Source organism: Pristis pectinata, chromosome 8, assembly GCF_009764475.1.
Source record: "Pristis pectinata isolate sPriPec2 chromosome 8, sPriPec2.1.pri, whole genome shotgun sequence".
Classification (NCBI taxonomy): domain Eukaryota; kingdom Metazoa; phylum Chordata; class Chondrichthyes; order Rhinopristiformes; family Pristidae; genus Pristis; species Pristis pectinata.
Window position 1 is genome coordinate 42,547,004 of NC_067412.1, and position 20,685 is coordinate 42,567,688.

The following is a 20,685-nucleotide window of genomic DNA, read 5'->3' on the forward strand; positions in this document are numbered from 1 at the left end:
TCTAACCAGAGTTTTGTAAAGCTGCATCATCACTTTGCAGCTCTTAAACTCGATCCCACAACTTATGAAAGCTAACATCCCATAAGCTTTCTTAACTACCCTATCCAGCTGCGAGGCAACTTTCAGGGATCTGTGGATATGAACCCCCTGATCTCTCTGCTCCTCTACACTGCCCAGAATCCTGCCACTTATCTTGTACTCCGCCTTGGAGTTTGTCCTTCCAAAGTGTACTACCTCTCACTTCTCTGGATTGAACTCCATCTGCCACTTGTCAGCCCAGCTCTGCATCCTATCAATATCCCTCTGTAAGCTTCGACAGCCCTCCACACTATCCATAACACCACCAATCTTTGTGTCATCTGCAAACTTGCTAACCCAGCCTTCCATCCCCTCATCTAAGTCATTAATAAATATCACAAAAAGTAGAGGTCCCAGAACCAATCCCTGCGGGACACCACTAGTCACAGCCCTCCAATCCGAATGCACTCCCTCAACCACAACCCTCAGCTTTCTACAGGCAAGCCAATTCTGAATCCACACGGCCAAGCTTCCCCGGATCCCTTGGCCTCTGACCTTCTGAAGAAGCCTACCTTGCGGAACCTTGTCAAACGCCTTACTAAAATCCATGTAGACCACATCCACTGCACTACCCTCATCAATCTTCCTGGTCACCTCCTCAAAGAACCCTATCAGGCTTGTGAGGCAAGATCTTCCCTTCACAAAGCCATGCTGGCTGTCCCTAATCAGTCCATGTTTCTCCAAATGCTCATAGATCCTATCTCTTAGAATCCTTTCCAACTGCTTACCCACCACAAACGTAAAGCTCACTGGTCTGTAATTCCCTGGACTATCCCTACTACCTTTTTTGAATAAGGGGACAATACTCGCCACCCTCCAGTCCTCTAGTACCATCCCCGTGGACAATGAGGACTCAAAGATCCTAGCCAACAGTTCAGCAATCGCCTCCCTCACCTCACGTAGCAGCCTGGGGAATATTCCGTCAGGCCCTGGGGACTTATCTGTCCTAATATTTTCTAACAGCTCCAACTCATCCTCTCTCTTAATATCTACATACTCTAGAAGATTATCCTCACCTACACTGTTCTCAGCATCATCAAGACCCCTCTCCTTGGTGAATACTGAAGAGAAGTATTCATTGAAAACCTCACCCACTTCCACAGCTTCCAGGCACATCTTCCCACCTTTGTCTTTAATCAGACCTACCTTTACCCTAGCCATCCTTCTGCTCTTAACATACGAGAAAGCCTTGGGATTCTCCTTAACCCTACTCGCCAAAGCCTTTTCATGTCCCCTTCTTGCTCTCCTCAGCCCTTTCTTAAGTTCCTTCCTTGCTACGCTATATTCTGCACGAGCCCTGTCCGATCCTTGCTGCTTACACCTTATGTATGCTGCCTTCTTCTTCCTAACTGGTTGTTCCACCTCTCTCATCACCCACAGTTCCTTCACCCTGCCATTCCTTCTCTGCCTCACCGGGACAAATTTATCCCTAACATCCTGCAAGAGATCCCTGAACATCGACCACATCTCCATAGTACATTTCCCTTCAAAAATGTCACCCCAATTTACACTCCCAAGTTCTTGTCTTAAAGCCTCATAATTTGCCTTTCCCCAATTAAATATCTTCCCATCCTCTTTGCTCCTATCCCTGTCCATGACGATTCTAAAGGTTATGGAGCAATGGTCACTGTCCCCCAAATGCTCACCCACCGATAGATCTGTCACCTGACCCAGTTCATTACCTAAAACTAGATCTAATATGGCATTCCCTCTAGTCGGCCTGTCAACATACTGCGTCAGGAATCCGTCCTGGACACACTTAACAAACTGCGCCCTGTCTAAACCTTTGGCACTAAGTAGGTGCCAATCAATATTTGGATAGTTGAAGTCTCCCATTATAATAACCCTGTTATTTTTGCATCTCTCCAAAAACTGTCTCCCAATCTGCTCCTCAGTATCCCTACTGCTACTGGGGGGCCTATAGAATACTCCCAGGAGGGTAACTGCCCTTTTCTTATTCCTAACTTCCACCCATATTAACTCTAGAGGGGACCCTTCTACATTATCTACCCTTTCTGCAGCTGTAACTGTGTCCCTGACCAGTACTGCCACCCTGTTGTTCATCCAGTTGTTTATTCTGAAAGGGAATTACAGAAACATTAAAGGGCAAAGTTATCCCTGGATCACAAATTATAGGGGGGGCAGTGGCCAGGAAGAGCATGTGTGTCCATCCTCTCAGTTCTAGGCTTCTGGCCAAACATGAAGCAAAAGTACACCCATCATGTTAGAAATATGCAGTAAGTAAACAGGTCATTCAGGCTAATAGATCAGGCCTGTGTTTTTGTTTCATATCCCTTTTCACCTAACATCAGGATAAATTTTATTCCAAAATAATGCATGTTAAGTTAGAACTGTTCAATAACCATGCTTTCAAAATATATAGTTTATTACTTTTACTTAGAGTTCAGGGATGTGTCCATCAGCTGAAAATATCTCCTTGATAGCATTCATTACCGCATTATGGAAATGCCTTCATCAGAAGGATGGCAGTGGCTCAGGAAGGAGTCTCACCTTCACCTCCTCAAGAGCAATGAGGAAAAGGCAATAAATATTGGCCTTACTGGCTGGTGCCCTGAAGAACGAATAGATAAAATAACTGCACATTTCAGCTGCTGTAGTCAGTTTGTATATGAGGTGTTGCAAGATGTCCTCTGTTCACGATCACAGGTCTCAGATGGAAAAACATTTTGCAAAATAAAAATTTGTTCGCACATTCATACCAGGTTTCCCTTCCGATAGTGACCATTGACATTCTAAATAGTTGAAGCGAATGGCAGTTAGTGCAGTGTACAATTTCATCAGACTTTTCTGCACTGCCAAACTGACTTTCTGATAAAAGAATATTTTTCCAGAGGTATGCAATTTTTTTTTGCTGCAGTTGTAGAAGGTGGCGCGTATGTGGAAGGAGCTGCCAGAGAACGTGGTTGAGGCAGGTATGATAACAACATTTGAAAGACATTTGAACAGGACATGGATAGGAAAGGTTTAAGAATATGGGCCAAATGCGGGCAAGTGGGAGTAGCTTAGAGGGCATCATAGACCAGTTGGGCCAAAGGGCCTGTTTCCATGCTGTATTACTCTAGGGCTCTATATTTCAAAGAGGGATTTTTTTCTCCTGCACCCCCCAGCTTAGTCACACTGAATAACTGGGCCCTCCCTTCTGCCACCAACCCCTTTCCCAATTCCAGCAGAGCCCACAACTCCAGTTCTCAAAACATGGGGTTTACTCAAAGCTAAAGTTAATTATTAGCAGACAAAGAGGGCAGATTATGCTGATGACTACAAATTGAACTTCAACAGATTATGATTGCATTCAGATGACCAATTATCTTCTAATATCTCTGAAAGCTGTCTGCAGTCTAGTCTATCTGAAAACACTCAATTGTTTCACTTATCTGATTTCTGTTCACATTCCTGGCACATCTGGCTGTATCCAGCTACCTCCCTGTTTCTGGTTTTAATGGAATCTCAACCAGATATTATTTCAATAGAGGCACTCTAATCAAATGAGTTCAATTCCCAAATAAAAAAAACCTCAGATGCATATACCTTTGCCCCAGACACTAATGTATTCTCTCATTAATTAACACAAAAAAAGTGATTAAAATAAGTGGTGTTTCTCCAAATACAGTTTTTAATTATGCTATCCTTTATTTTGGCTTGTGCAGGGATTTAGTGGGGCTGGCTGTCCTCTAGCAGTTTGCCCTAATGGTCATCCTTCATATGCAAATCTAAACTGCAGAAGGAAATGAGAACAGACTTGTACCTGTGTTTATTTGATTTTGATCAAACTCCTACCTTCTACAGAAAATCCCAACATGCTTCTGCCTGCTCCGTGGTATTCTCCATTCTCCACCAACCTGATGTCCGATCCACCCATCAATGATGCCAGAGGGTTAAAGGAGAGGCAGAGGAATACAAAGGTACAAAGTACCATCCTGGATCGATCCAACATGCCAACACTGGTTGGCAGTGTTTGCTCTTGTTTAACAGACATCTAGAAGTCAACAGAATTCACCACGGTCAAAATGCACATCAGACTAATCACTGCATCCTTGCACACTTTCAGGGCTATCAATATAACAAAGTACAGAATGAGAATTTATTGTTCTGGTTTTTACACACTATCTTGAATCTTATTGCAACTGTAGCAAGTAATTTCACCTTTCAAAGGATCAGGGAATAAACTTACTCAAAATAAAATATGTAATGATAACCATAACATCACAAAAGGGACAGAGGATACAAATTCAGAAGCAGATCTCCACTTAGTGCAAGAGTAAGGGAAATGGAAAAGAGACAAAACTGAAGGCTTTATATCAGAGTGCACACAGTATGCATAACAAGATGGGCAAACACATGACATGAACACAAATAAAGGAACACAATTACAGAGACAATTTACCGGGTTGGAAATTAAATATTCCAGGATATTCAACTTTTATAAGAGTTAAGCAAATGGAAATAAACTTTTGTTTCTTTTGGGCAGAAGAATAGTTGTAAGGGAATATAATAGGAAAAACAGGAACATTACCTGTGCAGTAACTTATTATAAAGCACTTTATTGAATGCATTTTGAAAATCCAAATACACTACGTTTACTGGTTCCCCTTTATCCACCCTGCTCATTAGATCCTCAAAGATCCATCAAGCAATTCTGCTCCATTATTTGTGATTACTCAAAATGATCTGCCACTATTTTCTTGTTAATGATTCTAGCATTTCCCCAATGGCAAATGGCATAAAGTTTCTTACTTTCCATCTCTTTTCTTGAATATGGAGGTTATGTTTGCAGTTTTCCAATTTGCTAAGACCTTTTAAGAACCTAGAATGTTTTAGGAGATCACAACAATGCTCATTACATCACTTCTTTTAAGGTCCTAGGATACAGATCATAAGACCCAAAGGACCTTTCAGCCTTTCATTCAATTAAACTGATTGCTTCAAGTTCCTCCCCTGACTATTTGCCTCCTTATTTTCAATTATTAATCCCTAAGAGTGTCACCAGCAAGCCTCAGTATAGTGCTGAACTGTACCAAGCCTCAGTATTGTGAACTGAAAGGGCAGATTTCAAGCCCAAGCCCCTCAAAAAGTATTGAGCTCACAGTCTGCCTCAAGGCAAAATGTTACCATCAAACCAAGCTTAAGTTGTTTTGGAAAATGAAATGGCACAGTTTAAACTTTAATACATTTCCACTTTCAATTATGATAGGATCACAAATGCATTTTCATTGAATTTTTACATTACAATATTGAGATTTCTTTGGGACAAGTGAGGCAAGTTTGCTCACTGTTGGCTCACACATGGAATAGATTAGGGAAAGAAATGAGAATGTTTAAAAAAATTAGTGATGTACAGTTGTTAAGTTAACTGATCTCAGTTAGGATGTTTGCAGAACTATAATGATCTCTGGCTATCTAACCAAGGAAATGAAAAATATTTGTGCCAAAGTTAATCCTTGTCCTTACCCAGTTAATCTAGTTGGAAAAACTAGTTCATGGAAAGTGATAAGGATGCAGAATGGACAGCCCAACAGAGCTAGCCAAACAAGGTCTATAAAGAAGCAGAAAACTACTCAGGATAAAAATTTATTCAGGGACATGGAGTAAAAGCAACTATACAAATAATGAAGTAGTAAAGGAAAGTTCAGTGGCCTGAATGATCCTCCTTTCGCTATTTGCTATAATGGGGACTTGGCCCTGTTATGCTCCCCAATTAAATAGCCAGCTGACATCACTAGCCAGATGAATATATGAATAGTAACTTAATGGGCAATGTATCAAAAGCAAAGGGCAACTGTGAAACTTAAATTCAGCAAGCAATGGGGGAGGAAACAGTATGTTAAAAGAAACAAAGAGCTAGGAAGACAGGGACATTAATCTTGTGACAGTCTTCTGTTTGAACTGAGAACATGAAAATAACATAGCCAGCTCCTGAGAGCAATCTTAAGTACCTTGGTATCATCAAAAAAGGGACTGTCTGTCTCAGAATCACTGCTGCTGACAGAGAACGGGCTGTTCTGAGGCGGTGAACCGGCATCAGATGGCGGTGGGCTGAGCAGATCAGGTTCTTGCTTGAACCCATGCGACATTGTATCCAGACCTATTCCAGTGGAAGCCACAATGTCTTTCAGAGACTCTGAAATTGGACAAATTGTTTTCTGTAAATGAGACCCATTCGAATAGCTGAAGTATGCATCTACTAATTCAAATTTACAATTTCACAAATATATATTCTTTAGATTCAGAATAGAAAAATTAGGAATGAAGATTGATAATATCGCAACTGAAGTATCACTAACCCATTCATTTAAAACTTTGCAGCTTCATGGATTCTTCATTTTAAATTTCTCTAAGTTTACACTATATCATTATAAAATGTAGCCATACAAATTTAGATCAGAACATAAAAATAAGGACACATCCAGTTATCTGTCAGTATCTAATCAGTTTAAAATACTCATCTTCACATCCAGACTGCCAAGCCATCTTGGCTATCGTCAAATATCTGGTAATCTGTACTCAACAAAATCTGCATTGTTAAGAAACATTTTCCAAACAAAACCCAAGTGAGAACATTTTACAAAATAACTACTACTTAGTTTTCTGCAACTCCTTGGAGCCATTCAGAAAATAGGTAAGCTAAGTTTTCTGAATAATTTAACAACAAAGTGTGGAAGAACAGTGCAGGATGATTCACAAGCAAACCATCCTGTGCCTTGAGAGTTCGTGGGGGGAGAAATTATCTACGCTTGTGAAGTCCATGTGACAGGGCAGCAGGCATCTCACACACACACCATAAAGGGCCTCACGAGCATGCTTATGTCCAAAATATCAAACTACAGCAAACATAAACAAGTATATTTTATTTACATCCTAATCGGTACAACAGACTGCCCAAATTTCTAGTTTCATCCTTTCTGATCAGTGAAATGTGTGTGCCACACACAGAGTACTTACGGTTCTTCTGGGATGCCATTCTTAAGACCATGTTCTCCTGCTTCAGCTTCTGATTGGCTTGTTGCAAGAAGCGGATATAATCAACAGCCTTCCTCAGTATTGCTGACTTGTTCAACTGCCAGGGTGAAGAAGGTAAACAAAGATTTTCAAAGATTACACATACATGTTTACAAAATGGGGGCACACTGGTGGCTCTAGTGACCTGGGTGCCATCCTGACCTCCAGTGTTGTCTGTGTACAGTTTGCAACTTCTCCCTGTGACAGCTTGGGTTCCCCCGGTTGTTGCTGTGTCCTCCCACAACCTGAAGATGTGCCGGCAGATTAAATGACCACTGCAAATTGTCCCTAGTAGTGTTGGGTGGCAGGAGAATCAGTGAGGAGTTAACGGGCACGTGAGAGAAAATGGGTTACTGGGAAGTAAGTGGGGAAATAAGTTTGATGGGATTCCCCAAGAGCTGCCATAGACCCAAGGAATCGTTCAGCCTATGCCATGTCATAAGGAAATATATGAGAAATAAAACCGTGGTGCACCCAATGAACCTCTGCTGCAGTTTCTTAGAACACCCATACTGATACTCAAGTGGAAAGCTTCCAATTCTGAGAAGCCAATTACAACAATTAGCTTTATTGCAAGAAAAAGATTGGAGAAAGCGAAGGCCAAGACTATGTTTGCGTGATTAACCACAAGGTGGTAACCAAGCAGCATCAGTGGCTTCACACTAACTGCTTGACACACCTCCTTCAGTCAGGGCTGGGTATATGCTGAGAGGGGAAGGAGCAGTATCAAAGGGAAAAAAAGTGAACTAAAGTTAGGACTACGTTTTGGTTTGACAGCAAGTGCCAGTCAGATATATGATGCCTCAAGTGGCACCCACATGTACATAGCTGGATCATATGATAATAATTAGTAATGGGAATGTTGGCTTGTCTTTCCCTTCTAAACCAATAACTAACTCCGTATTGACCAAGGTTCTGATTTAACCACGCCAACCACCATATTCTATCATCAATGTGAGAAACATTTATCTGGCAAGATACAAGGAATTATTTTGTTTTTAAAGAAAATACAGATTAAAAGAATCACTTGCTCACATATGAAAATCTGATCAAAGCATTTAATTTTAGATTACTGACAAATGCAGATTAGACTCTTTTACCTTTCCTTCAGTGCCAACAACAAGGTCTTTGAGCTCCACAATCTTGTCATTAATGGATGACCTGTAACGTTTCTCAATAGCATTATGTGCTGTGCGTTTTTCCCCTTTGTTTGATGCATTGCAAGATCTGCCACTTGCAGGCATACGATTGATGGGAAGTTTGTCTGTATCTACCATCAGAGGGACTGTGGTCAGGATTGTGTTCCCACTTACCAGAGCCTGAAGAATACAAGTGTATAATCTAACTCAGTTCACATTCTTACAATAATAGAACAAATTTACAATCAATATGTTAAATCAATACATTAACTTTATGAGATAGTAAATATTACAAACTTCTATAATCATTATTCCATTATGGAATCCATTATATTTGTTCCATTGATGAGACTTGCCATACAGGTGCCTCTGAAAAGTTTTTATCCTTCCTGAGCCATGGCTTCCTCTCTAACTTATTAACAAAACCCTTGACTGCACCTCATCCATTTCCCACACCTCTGCTCTCACCTCCACTGGGACAGAACAAAGAGTTCCTTCATCATCACCTTTCACCCCACCAGCATCCACATTCAACAAATAATTCTCCACAATTACTGCCACCTTCAAAGAGATTCTACCACCAGACATCTTCTCTGCTCCTTCCCTTTCAGCATTTTGCAGGGAGCATTCCCTTTGCAACTCCTTGGTACACTCTTCATTCCCACCAATCACCCTCTTCTGATAGTACTTCACCGTGCAACCATAGGTGATGTAACACCTCTTCCCTTCCCACCATCTGGGGATCCAAACAGTTTTTCCAGGTGATGAAGTGATTCATTTGCACATCTTCCAATACAGTGTACTGCATTCAATGTTCACTATGTGGTCTCCTCTGCACTGGGGAAACCAAATACAGATTGGGTGACCACTTTGCAGAGCACTTGCATTCAGTCCACAGGGCAATCCTGACCCTGTTGCTTGCCACTTTAATTCTCCAGTCCTTCATCTGTGATACTGACTCAGCTTGTCTATCTTTTATTCCTTTTCTGTCTCTGGAAGTGGAGGACATGCCCAGCCTGACTCGCCAAACATGTTTTGCTGCTCTGCATCTCAACTCCTACATTTTTTTGTCGATGTTCTCACTCACTGACCAGATAACCCAGTTTACAGTCTATCAGAGACATCCCCCTCCAGCTTCCCTGTAGCTTAACAAGCTCATCTCCTTCCCAGTTATGATGAAGGGTCTTTGTTCTCAAACATCAACTCCATTTCTCTTTCCATAGATGCAGCCTGACCTGCTGAGTATTTCTAGCATTTTCTGTTTTTATTTTACAATCATTATTCTTCTGGTTTTTCCTCATTTCTCAAAATCCCTGATAACTCAGCAAGCGTATGAAGTAGCAGCACTCAAAAAATAAGAAGCAAAGTCGAAGTTTAATTCATGGTCTCAGAAGAGTTACACTATCACAGCTGGGGCAACAATCTGTTTACTACAACTAACCTTGGTAGCTTCGATTTGCTGAGAGCTGAAAGGTGCATCAAGGTACCGTTCCTTAATTGTTATCTACAACTGCTTGCTGACAATGGATGTGGGATGGGGATAGTATTAGGCTTGGCTGTGAAGCAACTGAATTGAAGAGCAAGCAAAAGTTGCAGGAAAAATAGCTAATATATAAACAAAACACCAAAGTCTTCTTGTTCCTTCTAAACTCTAAATACACCATTGAGTCTACTTTAAGATCAACTTCAACTTTAAACGGTCTGCTGCACTATAATCCATGGTCCTTCAAATAGTTTTTTTTCCCCCCTCAATTTAAAGAAAACGTTGATGGCTCTTTTGTGACGATGCTGATTGATAACATCTACCAGAATCCTGGTGACAACGGACAACTAACATGTCTTGTCTGTTTAAAGCCATTGCTTTCCTCTATCATAGGAGCTTCGATGCTACTTTTCTTGAGGTGGGGTCAGACTACCTCAAGCTTAGAGAAAGTGGCAGGAAATGACTGACCTGTTCTCCAAATGGGAGTATATTTTACATAATATTCAGTTGTAACATGTTGGTATTTGGCACAAAGTGGGACAAAGGGATTGAAACATATTCAAAACCATCACAACTATATTTAAATTTGTGTCATGTCTGAATCTAATTGGCTTTAACTTTACATGCTTAAAATAGCAATAATTCAAAATGCACTTTAATCATGTGGTATGGTGGAACAGTAGCTATGTTCTGGGACTAGCAATCAGAACTATAATCCTAATTCATAGGATCAAGTCCTCAGGGAGCTGGGAATTTAAATTATATGGAACGAAAAGTAATTGGCAATGGTGGCCATGAAACAATTGGATTGTCTTAAGAATCCATCTGATTCACAAATATACTTCAGGAATTAAACCCACATTTTTATTTGGTCTAGCCTATACTGACATTAGACAGACGTTTATGCAGTTAACTCTAACTTTACCATAAAGTACCCCAGCAAGCCAACATCCAAGGGCAATTGATGAAGGACAATAAATACTCTTTTCCCCAGTGAGGTATCACTAAATAAAATACGTAACTCCTTCCAGGACCACTGCATCTTAAAACAACTTTGGTAAATTAACATAGCATTCCTTTCAGCTGTAGGTACTAAGAAGTCTTCTGAAACAATAGAATCCAGAATAGTAATTTAATTATCCTTCATTTTGTCAAGATGTATCAAAACTATTATCAACCATCCACTCTCTCAATCAATGTAACACAATGATTATAATCGTTATAGTAGATCTACCGGCATTTGCAGGGATGTAGTTTGAATGGGAGTAGTGGTTGTTGGCAAAGTTGATATGGTAGAAGACTTTACTGATGTCACAACAGTACATCCATCTGGCTTCAAAGCCGTCAGAAGCAATGAGTCAGCTTTAATGAACTGAGGCTGGAAAAGAACCTACAGAGAAATAAAGATAAATTTTTATATTTTTTATTTGATCCACTCAATATTCCCTTCTATTGCAATGCTGTCTCTGGGCTTTCATCAATGGGCATATCAGTCAAACATATTTTAAGAGTAAATAATGAAAAAAAACATGATGTTCTTCAGAATCACACTTGCAAATTTTGCTTCTGATCTAGACAATCCATGATAGCATGAAATAATTCCGTCATTAAAGCAAGATACTCAACAGAGAGTCAAATGTTGACTATTTTTGCCTCTTCTGTCATTCTGGGCAATTGTACTATTTTACTACATTCTATGACATATTATTTTACTACATATTATTACAGACCTGAGTGAGAATATTACTCCAGATCTTACTGTTCATTTTGATCAAGTTCCCAATGGCAAACAAAAGGCTAATATTAAACAAGTCTTCAGCTTGGATTGACAGCAGGCAAAATGTTGGACAAATCATTCACTTAACAGGTGTACAAAATACTCTTATCTACATGGCATTATGAAAAATTCTTTCTGAAGTTGCTATAATTTGATCATTCAATTGGTGATGAAAATGTGAAGTGCAGCCAAACAACAGATTTTACTCCTGGATTCAATACCATTAAAACACAGTTTATTATTTCATTCACTTGCTAGTTTTGTAGCTGCAACTCAATTGACAATCCAACTTTCATACAATTTTCTCCTCATGAACCTCCAGCAAATTCACCAAAGATAAACTGTCAGCCATTCACAGAATCAGGGTCCATGCCAGTGTGCCCTTAACCAACCTTGCAAACTCCCTGCAGTGATCAGAAATGTGCCTCAAATAATGCAGTACATTTTCCTTTCCTACAACATAAATGCCAGAATAGGGAAATCATCTGTACTCCCAATGTCAACCAAGTTGTGGTTCAGAATGGAGGAAACACAGCAAAGGCAGAGGTTGATGGGTACAAGAAAGAGAACAACAACATCAACACAGAAATTAACCAGTGATAATTTCTGTAACTCTTGGGTATTCAGATGAGTCCGGGTGTGCAAATACAATTTCCCATAAAACTATTATGTTTTCTGAAACATCCAATTCTTCTCCATTTCCCCCTCTCAAGACTGCCTTTCTCAGCAAATGAATTTACTTACTGGTACTTGCTGGAGCTGTGCTGATACAGTTGGAGTAGAACTGGCTGTTGCAGTCGTTAGAAGATGCTGGGCAGAAATATTCTGTACCTGGGCCTGAATGGTCATGGGCTGCATCTGCTGAGGAACTGCAAGTCCCTGAAGCTGCTGGGTAGGTATCCCCTGCTGTAGTGCTGCACAAATTAAAATAGGAGGAAGATATAAAATACTTTACTGGAGGCAGGTCTCAGTTTTGGTTCAGTAGTAGCGCTCTCATTGGTATATCAGAAGAATGTGTGTGCAAGCCCTAATATCCTGTTAGTGGAGTAGTGAGGAAAGATTGAAACTTGTGTCTCCATACAAGATATTAAGCAAAGGTTGTGTACGCAGTCCAAGGTAGCTTTGACAGATCACTTGGTATTATTTAAAGATCAGGGGAGCAACATAATTTCTTCAAATCATAATTATCAAGATCAACTCCCAATAACAACTACTGCTTCTGGCTAAGTACCAGCTAAAAGACAATAATTCAGCATATTTTTAAATGCGCAAAAGCTAGCCCATGCTAAGCAAGTTATCGTAAATTGGAGAAAATCAACCCAAATTAATTTTGTGCAACATCCCAGTGACAGGTTTGAAACAGATTGATTTAAACATGCTACACACAAACTGCTTTCTCACCCCACCTGTCCGTGAACTGTCCTTAGTATGTGGGGAAATGAAGAATACTCTGTCAGTATTTCCTATTTAATTTTGAAGAGACAGGTACAAGTTGATACACAACAATGACCTTCACAACCATATCTTCAAATCCACTTCATCCCCCTGAAGATTATGACCTTTCCTCCTATAAGACGTCCCTCACCTTCAAACAAAATTTATAATCTTTGGTCCTAATTTGAGACTCAGCACCAATTTTTGTTTGTTATTGCTGATGTGAAACACTTTGGAATGTTTTGCCAGGTTAAAGGTGGAGTACAGATGGTTCTGTTCTTATCTTATTCCTTTATTGTACTTTAAAATTCACACAATTGTGTTAGGTACATTTTCAAAATAATCCTGCTCAAGTAAACTAAAATTAAAAATATCTTTCCAGCCAGTGCTACTGAAATGAAGAAGCAGCAATAGAAATACTTCCAGTGTGGGAGGATTCACTAAGAAATAATCTCTGTTCAAGTATTTTGTTTAGTAACACTGCAACTAATAGCCGAGATGACTCGCCAATCTACAATTAACGCATGCTGAGTTTATTCAAACAGTGATCTTAAGCTCTCTGGGATGCATCTCACGCTGAAATTTTGTAATTAATATTTAGCCTTAATTTTTCAATCCACTTTAAACTTTGTTTCCATTGAATTTAGAAAGTAGCTTCTGTTGATGGTTTTGTATGTACTGGGCTTGCATGTGCCATGGCAGCTGGTGTTAACTTCAAATTCGGTGCCACTTTTCCCAGGAAGACACAGCTTTTTTTAAAAAAAACCCAAGAGCAGGATATATTAAGATCTCTACTGTGCACAAGTCCATACATCAGGAACTAGTCATGCAAGCATTCTTCTACATTTAAACAGCTTTCAAGGAAATTCAGGCAAAACATCCAAATCACACTAATCAAGTACTTCCAGCAAAACTCAGCTGGTAAATCCGTTTTGCTCGTGGTGAATTAGGACCCAGCTTAACAGGAATGCATCAGACTCAATCCCCTTCATCTATCTCAGGTACAGTGAAAGTAGGGTAGTTGGCCTTGACTGTACTGTCGTGCAATTTGAAGAAAACATCAGGGCTGTACTTCTAATTGTATCTCCTGTTAGAAAGGTACAAATGTCTAAACCAAAGCAAGTCCCAGCTGTATCAAGCAGCTTGGATGGATTGCTTCATTATTCTGGCACCACAGTTCAGGTGGCAGAACAATAGTACGGTGAGAATTATATTCTTTAGGCATCAGTTCTGAGACCCATGAAATTTTCCAACCCATTGACTTGAATAAATTATTTTAATCAATGAAGATACCTTGATCCTGGAATTGATGATGATATTTTATAGCAGATAATGAATCCAGTTAGCCCAACCCCTTTTGCAGCTTCCACTTGGTCCTAAATCCCTGTCCATTCTATAATCTTTATCAGATCTTATTACATAATTTCCAACATTGTGGATTCTGATTCTATTTTGCTTTAGGCAAGAAGGCTATTTGTGAAAAAAATTCCCATATTTTCTCCATCTTTTTGATACTTTTCAACTAAAAACAAAGAATGTAACAAAATCAAAATAAGCTGTGAGAAGAGCTTTCCTGACATTCTGTCACCTCTCAACCACCTTTGTTCTAACATACAACAATTTCACTGGTCTCCTCATAACTATCTCTGCAGCCCTGGTAAGAGACTAGTGAATACCTTCTGCAGTTTTTGCATGACCTTAATGTCTTACCTAAAACTAGAGGGTGGAGAGTATATGGAATGAGCAGCCCGGAGCTGTAGTTGAGGTGGGTACAAAGCACTTGGATAGGTACATGGAGAGGAGGGACCTGGAGGAATATAGGCCTAATGCAGGAAGTTAGGACTAGCTAGGTAGACAATATGGTCTGCATGGACTCGTTGGGCCAAAGGGCCTGTATCCATGCTGCATTGCTCTATGACTCTAGATTCAGCATTCCAGCTATATACTAATGATTTATGCAGCTTTAATCTTATCCTTTAATATGCATACTTTTGTTACCTACTGTGCAAATGGACTGTGCAGACAAAAAGCTTCAGGTATAGTCCTGGGCTGTGCTGAATTAATTGGCACCAGAAGAGAATGATATAACAACTTTAAGGCAAGGGAGATTAATTTTTTTTTTAAAAAGGGAGCCACGCACTTTCCGCTGTTTGAGACTTTACAAAGGAAATGTCAGACCAAGAAACATTGGACTCAGCTGTAATAGTCCCCTATATTCAAACATGCTACCAACAAAATCTCAGATGAAGAATGACGAATTGGGTGGCATACTGGACAGTGGCTCCCATGGAACCATACAACAACACAATTTAGTGCCTTCAGAGGGAAGGATGAAAGAGGAAAACAGAGGTAAAATACAAGTGACTATGCAATACTGCATAGCTTAACACTATTCCCAATATCTAAAACAATCAGTAGGACATCTTCCCTTTTGGCACCTGCGGTGAACCAATCTGAAGCTAAGCATTTGCGTTTTAATTTACACTAACTATACATAAGGCAAGAAATAACAAATGCTGGTGTAATTCATGCTTAAAAGCATCAAACATACTTTTTATAGTTTACTCATAGATTATCATAATGTAAACTTGGGTTAGGACAAACATACAATTATAAACATGCATAGAGGATTAAGTTTCAATTAATAAAATTTATATTTAATCATCCTCATGCATCAAACCATTAAAATCACACTGTTTTTATTCAATCTTATTCTAATAATTATCAATTACCTGTAAATCCATTGGAGTTCTGATACCCCAGTAAAGGCTGCTGTTGCTGCTGCACAAACTGTGGCTGTGATTGTGGAGAAGCTGCAAAACTCTGTGCCATCATGAGAGGCTGCTGTTGTTGGCCCTGTTGCAACTGAACAGCCTCTTGTTTGACATGTTGTGTAGAAGGGGCCTGAAGGAGTTGTGACTGCTGCGAATGTTGAAGCTGCTGTTGGAGCGGAGGCCCCTGGTACATTTTCGCAGGGGTTTGTGTCTTCCCACTATTCCCCAAGAGGCTATCAAGGGACATGTTCAGTGATCCTTGGTTAGGCAGGACTGATGAACTATTATCTTGCAGAGGGGTGCTAGTGCCAAAGTGGTTGTCAAACAACCCAGGGAACTCTCCATCCTGATTGTTAATCAGCTGCAACATATCTGTAAATAAAGGAGAACACAAAAGACAAGACTTGATAAACAAGTTGCTATCTTTGCATGTGGCAAAAAAGGGAGCTGATGAGATAGTTATTGTAAATTTAAATGCATATGCTCTGCACTTTTTTTTGTTAAATTAGAAAACTTGACTGCACCAATTAAGTAATGTGACTATCTATTACAACTTTACCATACTGTATCCATGCAGCACCACATGAAAAGTGGTGCTTTGTTAATTAAAATCTGCAAAATAAAAACTGAAGCTTTGATTTAAAATTAATTAAAACTCAATGAGTTTCAAAGTATTCAAATAATGTCAGAGAGTGCCATTGTCATTAATTGTACTTACACTATGTAATTTGGATTGTTTTGAGATTTTGAATATTTTTCAAGTACAAGCAATTTTCATTGATAGTAATCTGTGCATTTTCACAAAAGGCATTTCTTAAAGTCTTGCACTTTCAGAATAGTTAATGTTGTTTGTGAAGCATTCAGATGTACATATTAAAGTATCTAAAATAAAAACTTCCACAATTTATTGGTAATGTACAGTAATCATAAAATATGCTGAGTATATATATTCTGAAAGTTTTCAAACATTTTTCCCCCACAGAAGTATTATCATAATGGAGGTAACCTCAGATTATTGCATCCACATGTTAATCTTTACAATAAATCCACATTTTAATAGTCTTACCTTCAAACGTGCAATCCATTGCTGCAACCTCTTCAAAACTTCACAGAAGGTTTATGTTGGTTGATTTGGGGTAAAGATTTTCACTCATGTACACATATTTTTAAGATTTTATCCAGTAAGCGTTTCAGGTCAGCGCATGTATGAAATCACATTGCAGAGCAGTAAGGATATAGAACTGCTTTACTTCTTGTCTACACCACCTCCTTCCACGAAAAATATACACTGACTGTATTCAAATTTAGGGGCGGATATTGGAATTTTTTTTTCCATGAGGTGATCTGGTTGAGCCAATCACTGCAGGTCCCAGTCCCTCGCTGTGTTTGGCTTAGCTCTCAGACATGAAAGAAAGAATTTGTTTAACAGTCTACACTGCCAGGAGCATTGATTAATTCAGAAAGGTGAATAAACAGAGGTTACTATCGGACATCTATTCATAAAGTTCATTCCGTTGCATCTGCAATACATTTTGCGCATTTAAAGCTGTAATCTAACATTCTGACACAATTCCATTTTCAGAAAGTGAAAAGATTATTCTTTCAAAAATCCTCAAATAGACTACCTTTTAATATAGTGAAAAATTATAGTTTTTTTTGTTTTAAAAATACATCAGGAGGAGCTTCATAAATTAGCATTTTATTTAAAAAGTAATTACACATTAAAGATACTACTTTGGTTTCTACCAGCTTGATTTCCTAGCTGCTGTAATGACTGAGAGTAGATGAACTTGAGAAGTCCCCTGCAGCAGAAGGCAATAACCGCTAGTAACCCTGGCATGATGTCACTGCCTGAGAGGGTGAAAGGGGCTTGGTTCAAGCAGAACACACGACTCAGCAAGTACAATCTTGCCAAAGTTGCAGCATTGCCATGAGGGCAAACAACATACCTATTTTCCACGTTAAAATAAAATTCAGCTGAAGTCAAAACTTTTGACGTGATCAATATTTTGATTAAATCTACAAATGTGTTCCTTTACCAATAACCCAGAGCAAATATCATTTTCCATAAACTTATTTCTTCAATTGAAAAAGTCTGTGCTTTATGCTATTGTTTCAAATACGTATCATTTCCAACATACAGACTTACAAGCTAACTTATAATAATCAAAGAGCAGCCAGACAGACAAGATTTGGAGTTAGTTGCAACTGTTTGCAAATGTGATTCTTCACATGAAGATGTTTGCAAATCTTCATCTGTTTAAAGGCACACAAAAAGTAATATGTATAGAAATAAATACATTTGTGATAAATAATGAGAAAGAATCCACAACGTAACATTCATTTCATCTATATTAGAACTTTACAGAGTTACAGAGAATAAAGTTCTAATACTAAACAAATAAGATGCTATCAATTGTTTTCCAACTTGCTACTACCCAATCCTAATTCTACAAGTGCCCAGACCCAGCAGCAGTGGATACAGATGCCAACTCCAGATGTGGATTCAGCCCAATGTCCCACATCCCCCATTACCCAATGGCCAGTCCACACGCTCGTTGATGCCAGCTAACAAGTATACCCGCTCACTATCCCCACGGACGCCGTCTGATGCCAATCCTTGCTCCACCGACCCCTGTCCCAGGCCCTGCCCATCACTCACCATCAATGTCATTGAGCAGCGCGTTATCGATTTCGCTGCCCTCGGTCAGGGACGGGACCAGATTGTCCAGGGACGAATCCTCGAACATCATGCCCGCGTCAGGGAGTGGGTGGTGATGCCCCCCGTTATTCATGTTAACCGTACCGGACGGGGCAAGGGGAGCCGACCGGGGAGGGAGGGGTGCCGGGGGATTCCTTGTTTACAGCAACCCCACACGCCGCGACACCATGTCAATACACGGCACGATCAAACCAAACTCGCTACCAGACCTAGAAGCGGCCAATCATACTTCTGACACGCCCTATATGTATGATTGACGTCCAATACGACCAGTTGACGATCAGAACCGTGGAGGGCACGGCGAGCGCGGGCTGCCCGATTCCACCAATCAGACATCAGGGTTCCCCATGTTCGGTTGAGTGGGCACTTCTGCACGCGGAGGAGGAGCGGGTCCGCATGCTGCTAGAACCAGAGAAAAGCAGCCAATCAGCGTGCAGACTGTGATGTGGGGTGATCAGTCGTCATTACCTCAGGTCCCGCCCCTTTCTCTCTAGCGATTACATCATCTCATTGATATAACCTCCCAATGTGGAGTCTGGGATGATGATTTTACGGTTAGCAGTCTAGTGTTCGTAGAAGATTGGGAAGTAGGAGGGCGCGGTTCATTTTAGTGTTTGAATGTATAAAATAAAGCAGCACAGGAAAAGAAAGCTACTTGTATGAAATAAACAAGTTTTTCAACTCAATACGGAAGTTAAGCAGGTATTAAATTGAAAGAATAGGTATACATAGCAATGATTAGTGGTAGGCTACAAGTTTATAAAAAGGAAGCGTGTAGCTAAATGTTGGTCTCTTTGAGGATGAGACGGGGGATTAATAAATGGGAATAGGGAAATGGCAAGCATTCTGAATAAATTATATTACACCAAACTGCAGAAGACAATAAAAACATCCCAATAATGTTAATGAAGAGCAATTAGGTAGGAGGAATTTAAAACAATGTCTATCAGTGGAGAAAAAAGTACCGGGAAAACTAATGGGGCTTAATACGAGTGCAATTGGAGGCTGCAGAGGGGAGATTTCCAGAGGTGATAGTACGGGAGACAATGGCCTGATGCTCTTTGGTGGGGTCCAGGTTGAGAGATGTGTAAGAGGAGGTATCCGTGAGTTGACGTCTGTCCTCGGCAAGGTAAAGATCAATCTGCCAGATTACAACAGCACCACCCTTGTCTGTGGGTTTGATAGATTACGACTAGTACGGAGAGAGTGGAGTGCATTCAGAGGAAGTGAGGTTGGAATAAGTAATGGGAGTGGTGAAGTTGAGACGGTTAATGTCCCCTTGGCAGTTGGAGATGAAGAGATCCAAAGTGGGCAGAAGGCCAGGATGAGGTGTCCAAGAGGAGGAAAAGGGTTTAAATCAGTGGGGGGTGGGGTATCTTTGCCAAAGAAGTAGGCCTAGAGACAGTGATAGAAGAGCTTGGCGTCATGGTGGGTGTGGGACTCGTTGAGGTGCAAGCACAGGGGGATAAAGGTAAGGCCCCTGCTAAGGACAGAATGTTCTGCCTCAGAGGGGAAAGTTGGAGGGGTTAGTGAAGGGGTTGGAGGTGGGGTTGAGAGGGTAGAGGGTTGGCGCTGGGGTGAGAGGAGTGTTAGAGGGGTCAGGGAAGGTGGGTGGGAGGAAGATGGAGGATGAAGATTCACTGGGTTGATTTCCAGTTTAAGGGTGGTTGTGAAGGATTTACTTATTTGATTTTGAAGACTGAGAGGTGATCTTATTGAAACATAAGATTCTAACTAGTACTGACAGGGTGAATGTTGAGAGGATGTTACCTCCAGTGGGAATATTTGGAATTTGGGTTATAGTTTCAGAAATAAGACACCCATTCAAGATGGAGATGAGGAGGAGTTTCTTCTCCTGGGCTGTGAATTTTTGGAATTTTAGAACCATAGAACACTACAGCACAGAAAACAGGCCATTCAGCCCTTCCAGTCTGTGCTTAAACTTTATTCTGTTAGTCCCATTTACCTGCACCCAGTCCATAACCCTCCAGACCTCTCCCGTCCATGTATCTGGCTGTGTCAGGATACTGGGAAAGGCAAGGGAGGAGATTACTGGGGCCTTGACAGAGATCTTTTTATCCTCTTTAGCCACAGGCAAGGCCCCAGAAGATTGGAGAATAGCCAGTGTTGCTTCTTTGCTTAAGAAGGGCAATAGCGAAATCAAGGAAATTATAGGCCAGTACATCAGTAGTAGGGAAAGAATTGGAGAAGATTCTCAGGGGGAGGAATTACTTGCATTTGGAAAATCAAAGATTCATTAG

The 20,685-nt window shown here is 40.3% G+C and overlaps 1 protein-coding gene across 4 annotated transcripts in view; it reads right to left on the reverse strand.

The window, feature by feature from the left end:
- The window catches only part of srebf1 (sterol regulatory element binding transcription factor 1), a 48,439-nt gene extending 29,794 nt beyond the window's left edge, over window positions 1-18,645 (reverse strand). The window contains exons 1-8 of one of the 4 annotated variants that reach the window (XM_052020885.1): window positions 18,365-18,645; window positions 15,661-16,074; window positions 12,239-12,408; window positions 10,952-11,107; window positions 8,196-8,414; window positions 7,039-7,153; window positions 6,033-6,217; window positions 3,877-4,075 (exon numbers count right to left, since the gene is read on the reverse strand). In XM_052020885.1, the coding sequence (XP_051876845.1) occupies window positions 3,877-4,075; window positions 6,033-6,217; window positions 7,039-7,153; window positions 8,196-8,414; window positions 10,952-11,107; window positions 12,239-12,408; window positions 15,661-16,074; window positions 18,365-18,497 (1,591 nt within the window). In that variant the 5' untranslated portion in view covers window positions 18,498-18,645. Of the gene's footprint in view, window positions 1-3,876; window positions 4,076-6,032; window positions 6,218-7,038; window positions 7,154-8,195; window positions 8,415-10,951; window positions 11,108-12,238; window positions 12,409-15,660; window positions 16,075-16,768; window positions 17,074-18,364 lie in introns of those variants that run through there. The other 3 variants (XM_052020886.1, XM_052020887.1, XM_052020884.1) reach the window with 3 other exon arrangements.
- Window positions 18,646-20,685: the final 2,040 nt, after the last annotated feature.